The 21,008-nt window shown below is 41.5% G+C and overlaps 1 protein-coding gene across 2 annotated transcripts in view; it reads left to right on the top strand.

Annotated features, from left to right (window-relative positions):
* slc51a (solute carrier family 51 subunit alpha) overlaps positions 1–21,008 on the top strand; it is a 33,578-nt gene that overhangs the window by 3,042 nt on the left and 9,528 nt on the right. The window contains exons 2-8 of one of the 2 annotated variants that reach the window (XR_004566788.1): positions 3,677–3,828; positions 9,198–9,271; positions 9,531–9,689; positions 11,792–11,903; positions 17,256–17,402; positions 17,529–17,634; positions 17,715–18,502. Coding sequence is in view for 1 of the 2 variants with exons in the window: in XM_034195423.1 (XP_034051314.1) it covers positions 3,677–3,828; positions 9,198–9,271; positions 9,531–9,689; positions 11,792–11,903; positions 17,256–17,402; positions 17,529–17,634; positions 17,715–17,848 (884 nt within the window). In the remaining variant the exon portion in view is untranslated. Of the gene's footprint in view, positions 1–3,676; positions 3,829–9,197; positions 9,272–9,530; positions 9,690–11,791; positions 11,904–17,255; positions 17,403–17,528; positions 17,635–17,714; positions 19,102–21,008 lie in introns of those variants that run through there. The other variant, XM_034195423.1, reaches the window with a different exon arrangement.

Raw genomic sequence — 21,008 nt, 5'->3', positions numbered from 1 at the left:
ATTCAGTCACATAAACCTTTTCCAAACACCCATGTTCAACATACTATCCATATAAATATGACATTTGTCCAAATTGCACAAAAATCAACCTTTTTGTGTTATCTATGAACACGACATATTATCTGTCAACAACATTGAAAAATCAAAAGGACCTTGAGTATCCCGAGAAGGACCGTCAGCAAACATTTACTTTGAAAAATACTTTGATAAAACTCGAAAGGTATCTTCTATGGACGCGACAGAATATTTCAGTCAATCTAGGTGTCTTTTTTTTTTAACATAAATCAGAATTATTGCTTTCAATTTTTATTTTATTGTTTTGTCAACATATTATTGATAAATCGCCAAATAACCATAAAACTGTTAGAAATGTGATCAGTGGAGTTACACTGTCATGTCTGTATATGAGGAGAAAATTATGAAGTTGGCTGCAAAGAAGACGTCTCATATCACAAACGCAGAGGGCTCGGCTCACTAGAAAACATCTGAAATGAAAATCTTGGAAAATGGGAAAAATACCTTTCCTTTAACATTCAACAAATTTTCAAAAATTCACAATTCTGTCAAAAAAGATGATATTTCTTTCATATTTGAAAGTCTTATGTAGGATGGGATCCTTTATCCACTGAAAAAGTTTGATCCAGATCTGATACAGGTTATAGATTTTGTGGTCATTTAAATTTAATATTGAAAACCCCATTTAATGTACATTTTACATTACATCTTAAACGTGTCCCATAATTTAAATTTAATATTGAAAACCCCATTTAATGTACATTTTACATTACATCTTAAATGTGTCCCATAATTTAAATTTAATATTGAAAACCCCATTTAATGTACATTTTACATTACATCTTAAACGTGTCCCAGTCACTCTCATATTTGAAAGTGAGTGCAGACTGACATACTGTCACCTGACAAAACTGATCCGGCTTGTGGATTTAGCAGATATTTGATTTTAACATTGAAAAGCCCTTTTGATCTATATTTTGTATTATATTTGATCTTATGAAAAGCCACTTCTAAGAGGACTTTGACCCTGAAACTGTTTTCCATAGTGAAAATTTGTGGAGTTGTGACCTAATATTGGCAGAGGTTTGCGCTCCATGAGTGCTGTGCACTTCTCCCCCCCCCCCCCCCCATTTTTTTTTGTCTTTTAAATTAATTTTATTAGTAAACGGAGCAGGTCACGGCCTCAACTTTATCTAGATTCTGGGTCTTTTAGTGAAGCTTAGGGCTAGTGGCCGGCGATCATGTTAGTATTTCTTCTGTTTTTCTTCTTGCTTAATGTTGACAAATTATACAGTATTTCTTGTCTTTCTGATGCCTGATTCTGTTTTTTTCTCTCTGAGATGGGTGTGGTATCTGTTCCTGAAACCTTCCTGTCCTGTGCACCGGCAACCTTTCCTGTATATTCGTTTTGTGAATTGTTTTGTAATTTGTGTCTGTAGCATGGCCCAAGCAGATAGTCACCCCTTTGAGTCTGGTCTGCTTGAGGTTTCTTCATCAAATCATCAGAGGGAGTTTTTCCTTACCACTGTTACTCTGGGGGTTGGTAATGTTAGACCTTACTTGTGTGAAGTGCCTTGAGGCAACTTTATTGTGATTTGGTGCTATATAAATGAAAATAAATTGAAATTGTGATCACCACATTCTGAGGTGTTCAGAGAGCATTTGGTCAGGTTCATGGGGAATAATGAATTTATTTAATATTTGGGACTAATGGATAAATAATGTAATAATTTCAGCTATAAATCACTCACCCAATCATCTTCAACTGGAGCCTATCCCAGCAGTCACAGAGCATGAGGCGGGATACACACTGGACAGGACGCCACTCTGTCACAGGGACACATAGACAAACAAACACATGCACACGCGTACCTACAGACTATATATATATATATATATATATATATATATATATATATATATATATATATATATATATATATATATATATTTTTTTTTTTTTTTTTTTTAAGTTTCCAGTCCATCTAACCTGCATGTCTGGATGTGAGAGGAAGCTGGAGCACCCGGAGGAAACCCACACAAACACAGGGAGAACATGCAAACTCCACACAGAAAGGCCACAGGTGGGAATCGAACCAATGACCTTCTCGCTGTGAGGCAGTAGTTTTAACCACTAATCCATAAATGTGAACTGCAACATGAGCTTTTATTTCATAGTTACTGTTAAAAAAATCAACAGTTTTTTTTCAGTACACTACAACTTCTTCCATTTGAAAACTGAAGTTACATTTTTTTTTTTGGTTTGTTTTTTTAACGATATTAAATTTGCTGTTGAAGACTTAGATTTGTGGTTTAGTTTTTGTGATGAGCTGGAAATCGGTTCCATGCGGATCAAAATAGTCTGATCCTTCTGTTTGTTTATTTTTTGCTCAGGCTTCTTCGTCTCCATATGTTTTGCTCACGTGTGCATGTCACGTGGTGCTCTCTGGGAAAGTTCTGGTTCCTAATTTTTGGATAGCGAAGAATAAATTACCCAGAACTCTCTGTGTTCCAGAGACCATCTTGAAGGCATTTATGGAGCCTTTCATGTGAATTTTGTGGTTTTCTTCTTTTTGCGCTCTCTCTCTCTGATGTCGACACTGCTCCTGTTTCTCTGCTACCTTCTTTGAAGGTTTATCCTTCCCACATGTGTTTGTGGATACCTGAGTTATTCCCAGAAACGACACTATAAAATCCAAATGGGCCCAGCTCGGCGCCACTTTCACACTGAGGGGTTTTATTTACATGTTTGCTTCATGTCGTAAAGATAAATCATTCTGCTGCTGTTTCCAAGCCAACAGACAGGAACCTTTAGACCTTTGTGATGTCACTGAGACTGAAATAATTCTGGAGAATTAAAATGATCTGCTTTCAACTTGCTAATCATGAATGTCGGAAAGTTTGCTCATCTGTCCACCAGGATGTCTGTAATGTGACTCATTTTGGACATTGTGCTTCTGTTGCCTTTAAAGCTACAGTATGTGTGATTTAGTGGCATCTAGTGGTGAGGTTGCAGATTGCATTATCCCGTCAGCAGTCACGATTTTGTTTCCCTTCATGTTTTTGCTTCTCTGGTGATGGGGATTGATGCTCCTGCACCTTCTCCTGTGTTTAGAAAGACGTTATCCTCCGCGTCACAAAATTGAGGGTTCTTAGACTTGTTAGCCTGCGCTATCAGCTATTAGAGGGTGATGGCGGTAGTAGCTACGGATTCATCTTCTTTAGGTATCCTGATGGTGTAGCAGCTGCTCTGTGTTGTTTCTGTTGTGACTCCTCCCACTCGCTCCCCTTGGGACGTAAACTCATGATCTTCAGTATGGGAGGTGGGCGTCCTGTCCAGTCAGCTAAAACCTGAGCTCTGGCCTGAGAGGCCAGTGCATCCTTGAGTTGTCGGGGGAGTGAGGCCCATTGACTACTATTGCACAGCGACTCCTGCTGGCTGCTGTCACAATCGCACATCAAAATAAAAAAATCAAAACCGTATATATGTCCCTTTTAGCTTCCTGTATCAACATGGTGGTACAACATGGTGGCCTCTATGGGGGGGTAGAGCACACCTGTGTAACTATGAGCGACTCGTTCTAAGGTTATAAAAACACATTGTTTCATTAATTTATACCGTGAACAGAGCGTTATGAATACTGTGTTTGTTTCCCGTCAGAGTTGGAGTTCTACGGCATCATTCTGTACTCTGTGCTCACCTTCATGGCGACCATGTCCATTTTGATCTACATGGAAGAATGCGTCTACATCTATAAGAAAGTGCTGTCCAACAAGAAGAGCGCCATCATCTGGGTTAACGGGGCGGCGCCGGTAAGACTTAATTTATTTTAAATTAAACTCAACAACTTGTAAAGCGCTCACCATCCAGCTTTCACGTGTTTTAATGGTTTTATCAGAAAAGACACGCACATCCAAGATGTATATTTTATAAAAGCGTGCTGGATCAAAAAAAGAGACAAATATCAAAACAAAAAATCCACACAGCCTGAACGCTCCCATGCAAAGAGCTTCATTTAGATACAGATAGCAGTAGTGATGTTTCGGGCGCTGCCCTTCTTCAGACGTAATTAGTGCCGCGGCACACCTGCATATGTACTGAAACTAATTAGTAATTGCCATCAGCTGACAAACAACCCGATGAATAAAATAAAAGGATAATAACATCTTGTGGTTATCTTAGATTAATCAATAAAATACAAACATCAGGTATGAACCATCTTGTAGTATTATAGTTATCTGAATATTTATCATATATAAGTATCTCCTGAAGTGATGCAGTAAGCACCACAGCCAAAAATACCTCCAATGATCAAACCACAATTATAAAAATATATATGCAAATATAAATATATAAATCCATATATTCCTATATAAATACATACTGTAAATAGACACACGCTGCTTAGTCTGTTAAACACTAATACCAATTTAAGTATTACAGTGTGGTCTGAAAATTTAACAACATTCTGGTTTGGCTGGGAGCTGACACAGTCATTGGTACACAATATAAATAAAAATGGTGAAGTAACATAGCCCTGAGGGACTCCAGTGCTGCTTAATGCAAAATCAGAGAAGACAGAATTAAAGTTCACCTGCTGTGGCCTGTTTGAAAAGAAAGAGTGATACTACTTATTTGAGAAAGAGTTCACATTCAGCTGAGTCAATTTTTGAAGAAGGCTGTGTGACTGGATACAGTTAAAAGCAGAACTAAAATCAATAAAAACTAATATGACGTGCAGAGGAACTTTCCAGATGCTTTAAAACCAAGTTCATTGTAGTTAAAATGTCATCACTGGGACTCAGATTCCTTTTGTGCACGCGCAGACTGATACTGATCCATGTGTGGCTCTACCTCTGTAGTAAACTCCTGAATGAACAGGTTCTCCAATGTTCTCATTACGTTAGACGTTGGAGCTGCTGGCGCAGAATCATTGTTCACTTTGGGCTGTGATTTCTTGGGGACTGGAATAATTTCAATTCAATTTATTTTCATTTATATAGCGCCAAATCACAACAAAGTTGCCTCAAGGTGCTTCACACAAGTAAGGTCTAACCTTACCAACCCCCAGAGCAAGAACACAGGTGACAGTGGTAAGAAAAAAAACTCCCTCTGATGATCTGATGAAGAAACCTCAAGCAGACCAGATTCAAGGGGGTGACCCTCTGCTTGGGCCATGCTACAGACACAATTTACAGAACAACCCGCAAAACAAAAATGCAGGAAATGTTGCCTGTGTGCAGGACAGGAGAGAACAGAAAACAGACACCACACCCATCTCTGGATCATCTTCCAGGCTTTCCCTGCCTTGTTTAAATTCAGCAGCACATTATGTAATGATGCTGGAGTAGAAAGGGACATCCTCCTCCAGTGTTACCACCATGTCCTCATGGATCTCCTTGGGTGACAAGTCCTTATTAAAGAAATTTGTCTTTGCTCGACAGCAAGACGTCCTAACGTCACAGTAATAACTGATCTCTTCCAAAGCTCAGCTACCGAATCAGTGTCAGTTGGGAGAGTTGATGCCAAGCTGGACTGAGCTCCTCTGCAAGTGTTTTAAAAAAAAAAAGAAGAAAAAAAGCAGATGTACTAATCTGGTCCTGTAGCTTTGTTAAGCCCCTTTCACTCCGGGGCTGCTCCCATTTGGTCCCAGTTGCGCCGTGCGTCATTATGACAACACTGCGTGGAAGCAACTCAGTGCCAAGATGATGCAGCTCGGCGCCACAACATCGCGAGGGCGCAAAGGAAGAAGCAAGTCGGGCGCTGAAAAATTTAACCTGTTTAATTTTTTTGGTGTCCTGTGCTCTACGCAGAAAGGAAGTGGTTCCAGCGCAAGTCGGGGCAAAGAGACGTTACCCGGCGTGACTCGGAAGCCAATTTATGATTCCTGCTGTGTTCCATTGTTCCCACAGTATAAATCACGCAGGATTGTTTTTATACCGTGTACTTAATGCAGTAAAAACTACACTCTGGAAAAAAATGCAGACTCATTTGTTGTGTGGGCCGCTGAAGAGGAGGTACTGTTGGCCCACCACCACAAGATGGTGCCCTGCTTGGAGTGCGGGCTCCAAGCATGAGAGGGCGTCGGCTTTGCTGGAGGTGACAGCTGTCATCAATCAACACAAGCTGTCACCCATCATCACCACTACAAAGACCGGACTGCAACTCCACCTCCTCGCCGAGAAATCAACTACCATTCAGGTAATTTCTCTGCTGACTGACACTGTGTTTGTTTAACCTGAACTTCTATTTGCAGCCGTTTTCCTGGAGTGTTTCCTTATCTGGAGGATTGGCGTTTGGTGTGACAGCGACGGCTTCTCCTCACACCCCAACTCAGATAAGTGGGTGACCAGGAGCTGCACGAGTGTGTGTGATTGGAGGTGGAGGTTTTCCCTCCTTTACTTAAGACAGACTGTGGGATTACTGAGTGTGCGAACTCACACTCATCTGGACTGTCTCTGTTCTCTGCCAGCAGTACCGGGTCTGACTGCTGAAGACAGCGGCCACCTGGGGCGCAGGGCTTGGCGGCTCCGGTGTTCTTCAGCTCCGTTGGTGGTGGAAGCTGTGTGGGGATCCAGCTCTTCTCTCTCCAGGCGTCTTCTGTCGTCGAGCCTGCCCACACGTCACCTGGTGTATGATTGACAGTCCACCATATTGTTATTGTCTGTACGTTGTTGTGCGATTCACAACATTAAATTGTTACTTTTTGGCTTATCCATTGTCCGTTCATTAACGCCCCCTGTTGTGGGTCCGTGTCACGTCACTTTCACAACATCATTGCCAGAAATATCCAGTAAAAAGTCCGGACATCTCTAGTCCACTCGTGGACGTTCGTTCACGCGTGCACAAGTGAACAATTAAAAGAAAAAAAAAAAGTCTGGCTGCAGGCATTAGTTCCTTGTTCTCTGCTCAAACTCTCACATCACAGTTAAAAAAAAGGACAGAAAAGGACATAAGGACATGTCAACATCAAGTAGGACTCCAGACATCTCCACATTTGCTTGATGGTTCGTTTGCATGCGCGTGCGTGCATCTCGCGGTCAAAGGAGGAAAGAAAAGAAAAAAAAAAAGTTGTCTGCAGGCAGTTAGTTCCTTTCTCTGCTCAGACTCTCTCATCACAGTTAAAAAAGGACATAAGTCCAGGACATGTTAACATCAAGTACAACTCCAGATATCTCCACATTTGCTCAAGGACAGTTCGTGTGCGCACACGTGCACGCATCTCGCGGCCAAGGGAGGAAAGATAAACTATAACAGAACTCAGAGCGCAGCCCTGCAGCTCAGCACAATAACAAGTAGAAGAGAAGTCAGAGTGCACAGTCTGTCTGCAGCCAAACTGTGCTCTCTGACTTCCCGGTTATCACTTTCAAAACACAGATAAAAATCATGTAGCTCATTGGCTTTTGCAGTTTCATCGTTGACAATTACAGGTTTCCTTTTGGTGTCCATGTTTGTCGTGCGTGAATAGAATCCCTCAGTGTGTTGTTGTTGGCCCTGGAGAGGTAGTCGAGCATCTCTCATTCTCTGAGTCAGGTCTTTTTGTGTGACCCTGACCCCTGCAGTGTCCCCTGATTTAAAGGCTGCTTTCTTCTTGTTAATACATTCCCTTATTTCCTGTGTGATGTACGATTTATTGTTCAGGTATTTCTTAATGATTTTTTGGGGGGAATGATTGAAGGAGATGTAACTAGTAATTGTTTCTGTGTTGATGTCCACATCTGGGGAAAAAAAAATGTTCCAGTCCGTCCATAAAAAACATTATTTCAGCTCCTCTGTTTTGTCACCAGACCACAGTCTGACAGAGTCGACCTCTCAGGTTTACTGGATTTAAACGCTGATCAATAGGTGGGGAGAAGCTGAACTACATCATGATCCAAATTGCCAGGAAGGGGGGGGTATGTTCCCATAGCACTTGGCACATAGTTTTTGACATGTTTGTCAAAAACTACGGTTTTGAGGAAATAGAAAATACACACAACTACATGGTGTATAGATTTTTGTATTCACTGAGCAGAGAACCACACTGCTGGGGAAAAACAAAAGAGTGGAGCTCGGAATACAGCATTCCATATAGGAATAGGTAGCTCGGGTAACAGTTGATATGAGCAAACGTTCCAGCAACAGGACCGCAGTCCGAGAGGTAAAAATGTCCTTGAAGGATTCACCAGTCTGGTGAACATGAATAATAGGGTGAGGGTCAAAGCACAGTCAACAAACTTACCAGCTGAACAATCTGACAGACAGGCTAGGCTCCATAAACACGGAAAGATGGCATGGGTCAGAAACTAGAGGTCAAACACAAGGAAGCAAAGTGAGGGAGCACACATGGCAGCGAGACAATCTGGCACTGAAGTGAGGGATTGTGAATGACTATATAGTGCACGACTCAACTGATGGGTAAATGAGCATGCATGTAGAACAGGAAATAAAGCCAAAGTGAAACTGAAAGAAGTTTAGGGGTTTATTGAACAAAACCTCCTCCATACCAGGATAGGTTCACAGGACTGTTACCCTAGTAACCGATGTTTGAAACAGGCTGGAGTTATCCCTCTTTCTCCAGTTTGATTCACCTCCTTTTTTTGAAACAGAACATTCAGTTTCCCTCGGTTTTTAGGTTTAAACTGAGTTTTCACTAAGGTGGGGTTCTGGAATAGGCCCTGGGCTTTGCCGGTCTTGCAGGCCGAATGGTCCCCCCTAAAAATCAGTCCACTCTGCCTTCACTGCGCATATGTCATCAGCGGCGGTTCACTGATTATCACCTCCTTTCTGCTTCAAACTGCCTCCAGTCATAATCTGTCTCAGCAACAGATATCTGAAGCTTTTGTACAACAATCATTTCCACAGAAATTCAGCATTATTTCATCATAAAAGGCGGCGGAAGCAATCAGAGCACCGCAGCTACATTACTGCTAGCTGATGCGTTCACTGTGCGTCGGACATTTCAAAGCGTCACAGAATTTCGCTTCGTTTCTGCTTTAAAATGATTTAAGAGGTTTTACTTTGTCATCTGATGGTTAATAATCAGTTTGATCGCTTTGGGTGAGGAGACGATGTCTCAGACAAGCGGCTGAGCTCAGAAATGACACATGCACAGTGGCGGCAGGGCGGACTGATTTTTAGGGCGGACCGTTCGGTCTGCGACACCGGCAGCACTGAAACGTTTCCGCTTGTTGTTTTGCAGGTGATGAGCGTGATGTCGTGCATGGCCATGTGGGTTCCCAGAGCCTCCATGTTTACTGACATGTTCTCCGCGTGGTGAGTTTCTGCTTCTTTCCTTATTGTTTGTTTTCCACATGGTGACAAATCCCAGTTTGAGGGAAATTCTGCCTGTGTGTCCTCTGGAGAATTTTATGGAAAACATTCCAACGGTCCTGCTTGTGCTTCCCGTCTTTGTCCCTGCTGTGATTTTATTTGTTTGCCCTCCTTCCTTGTCTTTGTCCTGCTCTTTGTGTTGCTTTTTAGTATCCTTGCGTCCTTCACTTTCCACCCCTGACTTTCACGTCTCTCCCGTCAGCTACTTTGCAATTGTGGTCTACAAGTTCCTGATCATGATGCTGGAGGAGATGGGCGGCGATGAGGCCTTCCTGCAGCGGGAGGAGACTCGCAAACTGAAGATCAGCACGGGGCCGTGCTGCTGCTGCTGCCCCTGTCTCCCACACGTGGCCATCACTCGGTAAAACGAACACACCCTGAACCCGCCTTGCGTGTCCACAGTCTTTATTAGGCATCTGCACTTTTGGACCTGAGGAGCAGGTGGCGCTCCAGCATACCGACTGGTATCCAACAGGAATCGGGTGGTCCAGGTGGGAGATCCGGAGAACTTAACTGTTAAACTAGTATCCGAACCCATCACTGAGGCGTGATCCAGCACCAGCTCTGAGCCATAAACCAGCAGTCCTCCAACTGCACTCTTGGAGGCTGGGTGTCAGTTATTTTTTTCCAAAAACTGGATTTGAACCGGGAGTGAACAGACCTAGTCTTCTACAGAACAGCAGTGAGGAGAGGAGAGTGTTCTGGGAGAAACCCTTGGCACCGTGTTTGTGATTATTGAGCAACGGTTTGATGGAGTTGATGAAAGCCTCCTGCGCGGTAATCGAGCACAGGCGAGGACTTTGGCGGTCCAGCAGAGGACTTGTGTGTTGTCTTTTGGCGTGTTTGAGGATTACATAAAGATCCTCTGAACATATGTCTGTCTGGACTCTCAGTCTGCACTCGCGGCAGTAAAAAGTAAAAAGTGATGTGATTACGTCTCAATTAAACACGACACAGGAAACCAGAGACAGGGTTCATCGTCCAGTCTCCTCCTGTGATTAGTGTCGGATTACAGATGAGCTTCTGTTTGTCTTCTGACATGTTTTGGACAAAAAGGTACGGTGGTCAATAGAGACCACAATACTTTGAGATTTAGACAAAACTAGTAAATGATTTTATGTCCCGAGTGGAGCGGGTGGGAGGAGACAACAGAAACGCAGGTGAGACAATACAGCCGCTACACTTGGAGAACTTTTACTGGGGGGCCGTTCAGCACATCACCGTGCTGAGAATTTATTAATTCACTTTACTGACAGTGTTAGCTCTTTTTTTCTCCCATTTTTTTATCTTATTTGCAGTGATTCAAAATCTGGCATAAAATGTGTCAAATCCCAAAGTGGATTGGTGCCGAATCCGCTGTGGTGACCCCCGCTCAGGGGGGGGCAAAAGGCAACCAAACAACATTTGCATTGAATCAAACCACAGAAGAAACCTGGGCGATACGTTTTTTTTTGTGTGTGCGTGTTGTTGTTGCAGTTTTAGATCACATCCCACCCTCTGGTTGTGCTGTGATCTGAGCTTTTCTGTTCTTTGTTTATGCAGCAAGACTGGCCACGTGCACATCTAGTGCATGTGCATCCTGATTTATGAAACCATGACTCCCACTGGAGATGCCCTGGAAATGTGTTTTACCGAAACTCTTTTTGACAAATTTGACTTTTGATCATTTGGCTTCAAGGGTTAATCACCTGGAGACATTTGGCTGAGAAATATTAAAAACTCTTTCCAAAATCTGCAGACTGGGTCCTGAGTTATTTTGAACACAGACACACGTGCGATTAGAATAGAAGCTTGGCGTAAAATACGGCATCGCCCATTTCCACAGTACGAACGTTAGAGGCGACAGAAGCCTTTGCCTGTGTCTCCACTGCAGGGACGAGTCAGGGAAGGTGGACTGTTGGCTGGGGCTCAACACTGATTGCTCATTAACTACATCCGTCGCCACGAGCGACTTAGAATTCCCCAAATGGGTGGATACGATAAATAGAGAAGTGGCGCCAGTCTCTATTCACTCCATCATCTGAGGTGTTGGTCGAGTTCCAGCGGTGGAACCAGACTTTTTGAGATCTGGTCTGTAGTTATTTTCATGAAATATGACACTTTCTCTCAAATTCTGGAACTGTGTTCCAACACAATGGATCTTATTTGCACCTCCCCTCCAAAAAAAAAAAAGTCTGTCAAACATATTTGGTGCTCAGCCTGGTAACATCCAGTAGGAGGTCTGTTTTAATCCCCTCCAACTCTTCTGAAAATGTCTCATAGACCGATGACTTTGAATGTTCGGTCCTGGTGCTCATTAAAGAAAGGAAATATAATCTGGGAGGGGGGAGGGACAGTCCAGTGGAATGTGTCAAAGGTCATCATGAGTTGTTGCAGACATCCTGCAGTTCTGGAACCTGATTGATTCAGAGTCTTTTAAAATTCCCTCCCGGGATTAAAACCTTTTTTCTGTCATGTTTCCAGGCGTTGTCTCTTTCTGCTCAAACTGGGCTCCTTCCAGTTTGCTGTCCTGAAGGTTGTCTTCACCATCCTGTCCATTGTCCTCTGGACCAATGAGAACTTCAGCCTGACTGACGTGAGTCACTGACGTGTCATCGGGGTCGTACTGTGCACGGCTGGTTTTTAGTCAACCTGTTCCACTTAAATAAGGCTGCCGTTGTTGTGTGGGCCGCCAGAAGAGGAGGTACTGCTAGCCCACCACCAGAGGGCGCCCTGCCTGAAGTGCGGGCTTCAGGCACGAGAGGGCGCTGCCGCCCCACAAGAGCGGTCGAGGTGACAGCTGTTACTCATCGGCTATGACAGCTGTCACCAATCATCTACGCCTCACCCCTGATAAAAGCAGGACGACACCTCCACCACGTCGCCGAGATATCGTCCTATCAAGGAGGTAATTTGTTCTCAGCCATTGTTTTGTCTACCACAGACAGTATTTGCTTGTGTTATTCTTGCAGTAGGTTTTATGAGTGCTTGTAGCTGGAGGCTGGGTTTGGACTGACGTCTTCACTCCAAACCTTTGATAAGTACACTTACTACTGCACGTGCCAGCTTTCTGGTGTTAAGGTGGAGGTGTTTTCCCACCTGACTTGCTGACTGTTTTTGCTCTTCGCCAGCAGTACCAGATCCAACATGCGGAGACGGTGGCCACCTGGGGGAACTCGGGACTTGGCGGCTCCAGTATTCTCCTGGTTCGGTGGCGGAGGAAATCGTGTGGTTCCGGTTCTTCTCCAGACGGACGTCTCCTATCGTCGAGCCTGCCCACACAACACCTTGATTGATTGACTTTGTATTTATTCTGAAATCTGCTGTGTTTAGTTGTGGCAATCACAACAGTAAAGTGTTCAGATTTGACTTCTTCTATTGTCCGTTCCTTTGCGTCCCCTGTTGTGGGTCCGTGTCACTACACTTTCACAACAGGCGTTTCATCAGAAGATCCCACAGTCCTCTCTGTGCGCGTAGAATCTAGAACCTGTATATGTGCCAAGTTGAGCCTATTTTAGAAAATCTATTTCCTTGAATTTAACCAGAGTGACCTTGACATTTGCCAACATAAACTCTTTAAGGACAGTTCGAGGGTCAACCCTCATTCACAGACCACATTAGGTCAGAGGTAGCAACAGATGGACTGGCGGACATAACTGTGACCCCAGTTATTTATCCTGGGAAAATTTGGTCTCACCTGGGCAGTTCCAGACCCCACCTACATGTGTACCATGTTTGGGGCACGTCACAGTGAAAAATATAAATTTTGACCTTTGACACTAGTGAAATTGATCTTGACATCAATGAGGAAAGGGAGGATACTTTGACATTACCTGTGCAATTCAGAAGCTCACTTAAATGTGTGGGCCGAGTTGGTGCAGATGGTGGTGGTGGTGGTGGTGGGGAGGTGGGTCAAAAATGCTTTACCTTTGATCCCAATGACCTTGACTTTTGTCAAAAGAATCATAAGGAGTACACATGGCAAGTTTGGAAATTGGTGAACAAATACAGAAGAACAGGAATTGAAATAAATAAAATAGTATGGAAAGTTGTTGCTCAAATTTCTGATAATTATTTTTTATTTTAGCGTCCACCACCAAGTTTTGTCTGCTGAAAGGAAAAAAGTGAAAGTGTAAATAAACGTTGAAATCACAATCAAATCCAGATCACCACAAATGATGATCATCTTACAATCTAATGGTATATTAAACAAAAAATGCTAACAAACAAAAGCTAAGGTGAGTGTATATTTTTACCCGAGGCCATCAAAATATGGTCATTGGGTATTGCTAAAGCTTTGCGTCTGTATGTCTCTGTGTCTCTCTGTCCAGTCCTGCTGCTGCCACAGTCTTCAAATTCACATTTTTGGGACTCGGACCTTGGACAAGTTCAAAGGTGGCTAACCTTGACCTATTTTAAGAGGTTAAAATGCCACATTATTTTTCCTATTTTTATGCTATGAATCATGAAAATCTGCTTTTGGAGGTGGGTGACAGCCAGTCAGAGCAGACAGGCACCGTGACATCAATGGCTAGCTTCTGCATTTCTGGTTAAATCGAACATCTTTTTCATATATTATGTAAAAGCTAGCAAGAAATAAAGGCTTCTAAAGCTAAAAACACTGTTTTTGTAACCTGATGACACCCCTGGAGTGATTTACAAGACATCTCGCGGATATCAGCATGCACGTGCATCACAGTCAAAAGGTAACGTCTTCTCTCTTTTCAAAAGCTCATGTATGCGCACACGCACGCCCTCCTGTGGAACACGTTAAAACGTAAATAAAAATATTGTTTATGACTGATTGCATTTATTCTGCAACATCATCATAAACATCCAGAGGTGAATATATCAGTGATACACAGATAACACAATAAAGCATAACGGTTTACTTCCAGTGTGGTGTTTGTGAAATTATCACATGGCAAAACAGAGAGGCTTGACTGAACATATACAACTTGTAAATAAGACAATAGGAGCTTAATGTAGATAATATATAATTCTATATATTTATTTTGCACTGAGATACCAATTAAACAACTGCAAATTATAAAGAAGACGATGCTCATGCGGCCGAGTGTATTTTAGCATTACGTTATATTTAAGCTTTTCATAGTATTAACTGAATTTAAAAAAGTAGTGAGTGAAGCTGGTGATTATTAGCATGGGCACAATTTGGTGGGGGATAGGGGGGACATGTCCCCCCCCCACACACCTTTTCAACCCAGGGGGACAGAATATGGTATGCCCCTCCCACCTTCTGACATATACAACCCCTGGCAAAAATTAAGGAATCACCGGCCTCGGAGGATGTTCATTCAGTTGTTTAATTTTGTAGATAAAAAGCAGATCACAGACATGACATAAAACTAAAGTCATTTCAAGTGGCAACTTTCTGGTTTTAAGAAACACTATAAGAAATCAGGAAAAAAAAATTGTGGCAGTCAGTAACGGTTACTTTTTTAGACCAAGCAGAGGGAAAAAAATGTGGAATCACTCAATTCTGAGGAAAAAATTATGGAATCATGAAAAACAAAAGAACGCTCCAACACATCACTAGTATTTTGTTGCACCACCTCTGGCTTTTATAACAGCTTGCAGTCTCTGAGGCATGGACTTAATGAGTGACAAACAGTACTCTTCATCAATCTGGCTCCAACTTTCTCTGATTGCTGTTGCCAGATCAGCTTTGCAGGTTGGAGCCTTGTCATGGACCATTTTCTTCAGCTTCCACCAAAGATTTTCAATTGGATTAAGATCCGGACTATTTGCAGGTCATGACATTGACCCTATGTGTCTTTTTGCAAGGAATGTTTTCACAGTTTTTGCTCTATGGCAAGATGCGTTATCATCTTGAAAAATGATTTCATCATCCCCAAACATCCTTTCAATTGATGGGATAAGAAAAGTGTCCAAAATATCAACGTAAACTTGTGCATTTATTGATGATGTAATGACAGCCATCTCCCCAGTGCCTTTACCTGACATGCAGCCCCATATCATCAATGACTGTGGAAATTTACATGTTGTCTTCAGGCAGTCATCTTTATAAATCTCATTGGAACGGCACCAAACAAAAGTTCCAGCATCATCACCTTGCCCAATGCAGATTCGAGATTCATCACTGAATATGACTTTCATCCAGTCATCCACAGTGGCTTTTCCTTAGCCCATTGTAACCTTTTTTTATTATTATTGTTTAGGTGTTAATGATGGCTTTCGTTTAGCTTTTCTGTATGTAAATCCCATTTCCTTTAGGCGGTTTCTTACAGTTCGGTCACAGACGTTGACTCCAGTTTCCTCCCATTCGTTCCTCATTTGTTTTGTTGTGCATTTTTCGATTTTTGAGACATATTGCTTTAAGTTTTCTGTCTTGACGCTTTGATGTCTTCCTTGGTCTACCAGTATGTTTGCCTTTAACAACCTTCCCATGTTGTTTGTATTTGGTCCAGAGTTTAGACACAGCTGATTGTGAACAACCAACATCTTTTGCAACATTGCGTGATGATTTACCCTCTTTTAAGAATTTGATAATCCTCTCCTTTGTTTCAATTGACATCTCTCGTGTTGGAGCCATGATTCATGTCAGTCCACTTGGTGCAACAGCTCTCCAAGGTGTGGTCACTCCTTTTTAGATGCAGACTAACGAGCAGATCTGATTTGATGCAGGTGTTAGTTTTGGGGATGAAAATTTACAGGGTGATTCCATAATTTATTCCTCAGAAGTGAGTGAGTCCATATTTTCTTCCCTGTGCTTGGTCTAAAAAAGTAACCGTTACTGACTGCCACAATTATTTTTCCTGATTTCTTATAGTGTTTCTTAAAGCCAGAAAGTTGCCATTTGAAATGACTTTAGTTTTGTGTCATGTCTGTGATCTGCTTTTTTTCTATAAAATTAAACAACTGAATGAACATCCTCCGAGGCCGGTGATTCCATAATTTTTGCCAGGGGATGTATGTGTGTACTTGAAACATGCTATGCCAAGTCTTATGTGCAAAACCATGTTAGAATAGTATCTTTGTTTCTGCAAGTTTGTATTTTTAGCAGCATTGACTTGTTTACAACACCTGTTTCTTGTTTGTCACATTCAGAATTTTCTGGGACTGCATTTGTCCAGATTTGAAACCAAAAATAGCTGCCTCTAGGGACTAGTGTCTACACATAAGTATCAATGGACCATATGCTAATTTACTAAATTCTGAAAGTTAGAAAAGGAAATCAGAAAAGCTATCTGGGACCTCAGAAAGCCCATCTGCAATTATTGCTTGATCTCCAAAATCAGTCTGTGCAAGCGAAATTATGTTCAGTATGAGTGTTGTCATTAGTGCCACTTCAAAAATTAAATTCATGATAAGTAATTTATCCTAAACTTATGATCTGTTGTTTTTTCAAACTTATGCAAAAACAAATCTTGAGAAAAAAAATACAGTATGTGATAGTTAATTATTAAGAGCCTGTTCTTTCATATTTATGAATACATTTTACCACATTGCAGTTGTTTTTTTAAATGAAAACTCAACCTATCATTCTTTTTGAGTTCTACACATGTGGTGATACCGTATTTACACCAGGATGTTAATAAAATCAGTGCTGGCTATTCTCAGAATAAAGTACTTATATCCACAGTTTCAAATTGCATAAGTCAAATGGTGTCCACTTTATGGTCTTCTCAAAACATTAAAATTACTGTTCTGGATGCTCAGAATGCATCTGAGCTTATCTAGAAACCGTTGGCTTCTGGGGGCCTAAAGTGGCCCCCAGACCCCCGGCCTATGGGCTTCGGCCCTGCGGGCCTCGCACTTTGTCCCCCCCCAATTTCTACTTCTAAATTCCGCCCTTGATTATTAGTAACTCTAAAAATAAATGTGTTCTGTTTTGTGTCAGAAATTCACGGACCTCGTGATTCTAGTCTCGTTGTAACGTTCATTGTATGTGGCTTTTCTGTAGATTGGTATTACAGGAGCGGTCATATGGATTAACTCATTTGTCGGGATCCTGACCATCATCGCACTCTGGCCCGTAGCCATCATCTTCATGCACGTGAAGGCCATGCTGCGCCCGCTCAAGATCATCCCAAAGTATGCCATGTACCAGGTGAGGAGCTGCAGCCGCCATGTTTCCAGTTTCTAATTTTTACGCGTTTTATTTAGCATAAATGGCTGTGATTGGTCAGAATGTACAGCACCGATGATGTTTTGACGTGTGTGTGTGTGCATGCAGATGGTGCTGGTTCTGACCCAGCTGCAGACGGCCGTCATCAACATCTTGGCGACGTGTGGTGTCATCGCGTGCACGCCTCCTTTCTCTTCCACAGCCAGAGCAAACAGTGAGTCAGCATCTTTTTTTTTTGTATGTTAATGACATCACTTGAGACCTTCTGTGACCTTTGACCTTGCTGTCCTGCAGTAATGAGCCAACAGCTGCTGATCCTGGAGCTGTTCATCATCACCTTGGTAACGCGTTTGTTGTATCGGCGACGTTACAACCCCTTACCCAAAGACGAGGTTGGAGACAAGATGGTGCCGCAGGATGATTCATGAGTGTGTGTGTGTGTGTGTGTCTGTTCTTAGGTCTTATGAGCACATTTTTTTTCATCACTTCTCACTACTTAAAAAGGCTCTGTGGGGGTTAAATGGACCCACCCTGTTGCATTTTGTACCATCTTAAGCTCCGCCCAGTAGTGCCTTCAGGATGTTCTTGATTAGGCAAGAAGAACCAAGATGGTTCAGGTTCTCCTCCCCAAAATCACCTCAGCAGGTGGTTTTAACAGATAAAAAAAAAAAAAAGACACAGGGGTCTAGAATTAAAGTTGCTGCAAATTTGGCAAAAAGTGTTGCATATTATCGGTTTAGTTAATCTGGTTTTAAAAAAGGTTAGTTGGCACCATCTGTCAGGCTTCGGTATCACGTTATGGGGTAATACGTATATGTTACGGAATCCAATGGACGTCGACCTCGTCTGAACTTTACTTTGGAAATCAAACATTCAACACTGTCAAAATTACTTCATTTGTATATTAAATAGTTGTAAATCTTGTGAGGATTCCAAACGTGAACTTTTGTCTAAAACAGACGCGCTCTAACCAGCAGGATTAAACGGCAAGTATCAATGACCACACGATGCCTTCTTTGGTTATTTTCAATCCAGCTGTTACCAAATATGAGATTATGAATTTTTACACAAGAGGATTATTTGTCATTGTTCACTTTCATACCGCTAGGTGGTAGTAGAACACATTTTTCTGCAGGAAGGCGTTGCGCCAACAACCGACAACTGGTGCTGAATTGGACCAGATACTGGCTTCTCTCTCCTAGCCTGTGATTGGTTGGTGGCCGAGACGCACTTTGGTGTTGCGTGAGCGCTACTCACCTATTGGTCGTTCAGGAGTGGGTAATCTCACTCCAAGATGGAGGCCAGTATCGGCCCAATTCATGGCCGGGCCGCAATCTTGTGAATATCAACTGAACCAGTTACTTTGCTGTGATTCATGGGAGGTCAAAACAAAAGTTTCTATAAAATGAAGTGTGTACTCAATTTTCAACTCTTTTTTTTTTATATTCTCCAACTTGAAAAATTTAAAGTACATCAAAATTTATTAACGTGTAAATGACATTACTTTTATTTGGAAAAATTATTTAATGTGTACTTTGTCAAAGATAAATAACAGGACTAACCTGAAGTGAGATTTTTCAGCTCAATATGAGCTCCAGCTCTCTCTCTCTCTCTCTCTCTCTCTCTCTCTCTCTCTCTCTCTCTCTCTCTCTCTCTCTCTCTCTCTCTATATATATATATATACACACACACACAGTGGCTTGCAAAAGTATTCAGCCCCTTGGTATTTCACGCATTTTAATTTGTTTATGGTATTTCAGATACAAAAAGTAAATCAGGCACCTCAATATAAAAATTTCTAAAATTATCTTCCTTAGACTCAAACTGAAAGTAAATCTCTACAACTTGATATAAATTAATTAAAAATATAAAAGCCAAGATGATGGGTTGCATAAGTAATCAGCCCCTTTGATGTAATACCTGTAAATAATCAGTTTAAATGCCAGTTTTCTTCAGACAAGTCAGTGGATGGATACATAAACATTTCCAACTCACTCAATTTGTATTGAACTTTATTTACATCAGTTATGAAGAAATACAAACAATACTCGATGGTAAATCTGTGTGGAGTAGTTGTTGTTGTCCATTCGGCTGCTCCCGTTCTCAAAAACTGAGTGACTGTGCAAGAAGGACAAGAGTGAATGAAGCCACCAAGACATTCAGACAACCTGGAAGAAGTTACAGGCTTCTGTGACTGGAGAAATTGTGCACAGTGCATGTTTTGCATTTTGTATCCCCAGTTATACAGCTTCATGGTGAAGTGGGACAGAAGAGGATTTTCTTTCACCAAAACATCAAATCTAGGCTTGAATATCAGATGTACCTTCTGGCAAATTGTAGCTGAAGTTTCAGGTCTTCTTTTTATTAAAACCCTCCCCTGTCCCACTTTATCATGAAGCTGTATAACTGGGGATGCAAAATGCAAAATATGCACTATGCACAATTTCTCTAATCACAGGCAGAGAAGCCTGTAACTTATTCTGGGTGTCTTGGTGGCTTTCCTCACTCTTCTCCTTCTTGGACAGTCACTCAGTTTTTGAGAACTGTCTCCTCCACACAGATTTACCATAGAGTGCCATACTGTTTGTATTTCTTCATAACTGATGTAAATAAAGTTCAAGACATATTCAGTGACTTTGAAATGTTCATGTATCCATTACCTGACTTGCCTGAAGAAAACTTCCAATTAAACCGATTATTTACAGGTATTATACCAAAGGGGCTGATTACTTATGCAAACCCATCATCTTGGCTTTTATATTTTTAATTAATTTACATCATGTTGTAGAAATTTACTTTCAGTTTGAGTCCAAGGCAGATAATTTTAGAAATTTTTATATTGAGAAACCTGATTTACTTTTTGTATTTGAAATAACATAAACAAATTAAAATGCATGAAATCCCAAAGGGCTGAATACTTTTGCAAGCCACTGTATGTGTGTGTACGTATGTGTATTTATATAATAAAAATTTGAATGTACAGTTAAAACTGTTGTAGAACCTGAAATGATAATGTCATTACTGGAACTAAAAGTATGTTATAAAAGTAATTTATTTCTTGAATATAGAAAATTCAATATATGTGGAAAAATATAAAGATGTCCTTTCTTGTAATTTTATTATTAAATATTACCGTACCATAAAACACTAATTTTGTAGAATAAAATTCAGGGAAATGTAAATTGTTTTTATTATTCATTCAGTTAAACTTTTGAATATTTTTGGATTTATATGTAAAAATGTTTAGCTATTATTGTTAAACGTCTGTAGTAATAATAAAAAAAAACTAAAATGTTTATTTAAAAAATAAAAGTTGATGAAATCTGTCTGCGTCCTGTTGGGATGTTGTCGTTTATCACATACACATCGTCCTTATTTTAAGCCAATCATCGTTATGTGTAAAGTCACTACAAAGAAAGGGGAAGTTTAGTGTGTAGCTAAGTGTAGCTTATTCGTAGCTTTGGAGGCCAGGCTGGGCGAATTGGAGACTCGGCTCCACACCGTGGAAAATTCTACAGCTAGCCAGGCCCCTGTAGTTGGTGCGGACCAAGGTAGCTTAGCCGCCGTTAGTTTCCCTCTAGCAGATCC

The sequence above is a fragment of the Thalassophryne amazonica genome, chromosome 1 (assembly GCF_902500255.1).
Source record: "Thalassophryne amazonica chromosome 1, fThaAma1.1, whole genome shotgun sequence".
Taxonomy (NCBI): Eukaryota; Metazoa; Chordata; class Actinopteri; order Batrachoidiformes; family Batrachoididae; genus Thalassophryne; species Thalassophryne amazonica.
The sequence above is the reverse complement of the archived record's forward strand: the minus strand, read 5'-3'. Positions and strand labels throughout refer to the sequence as shown.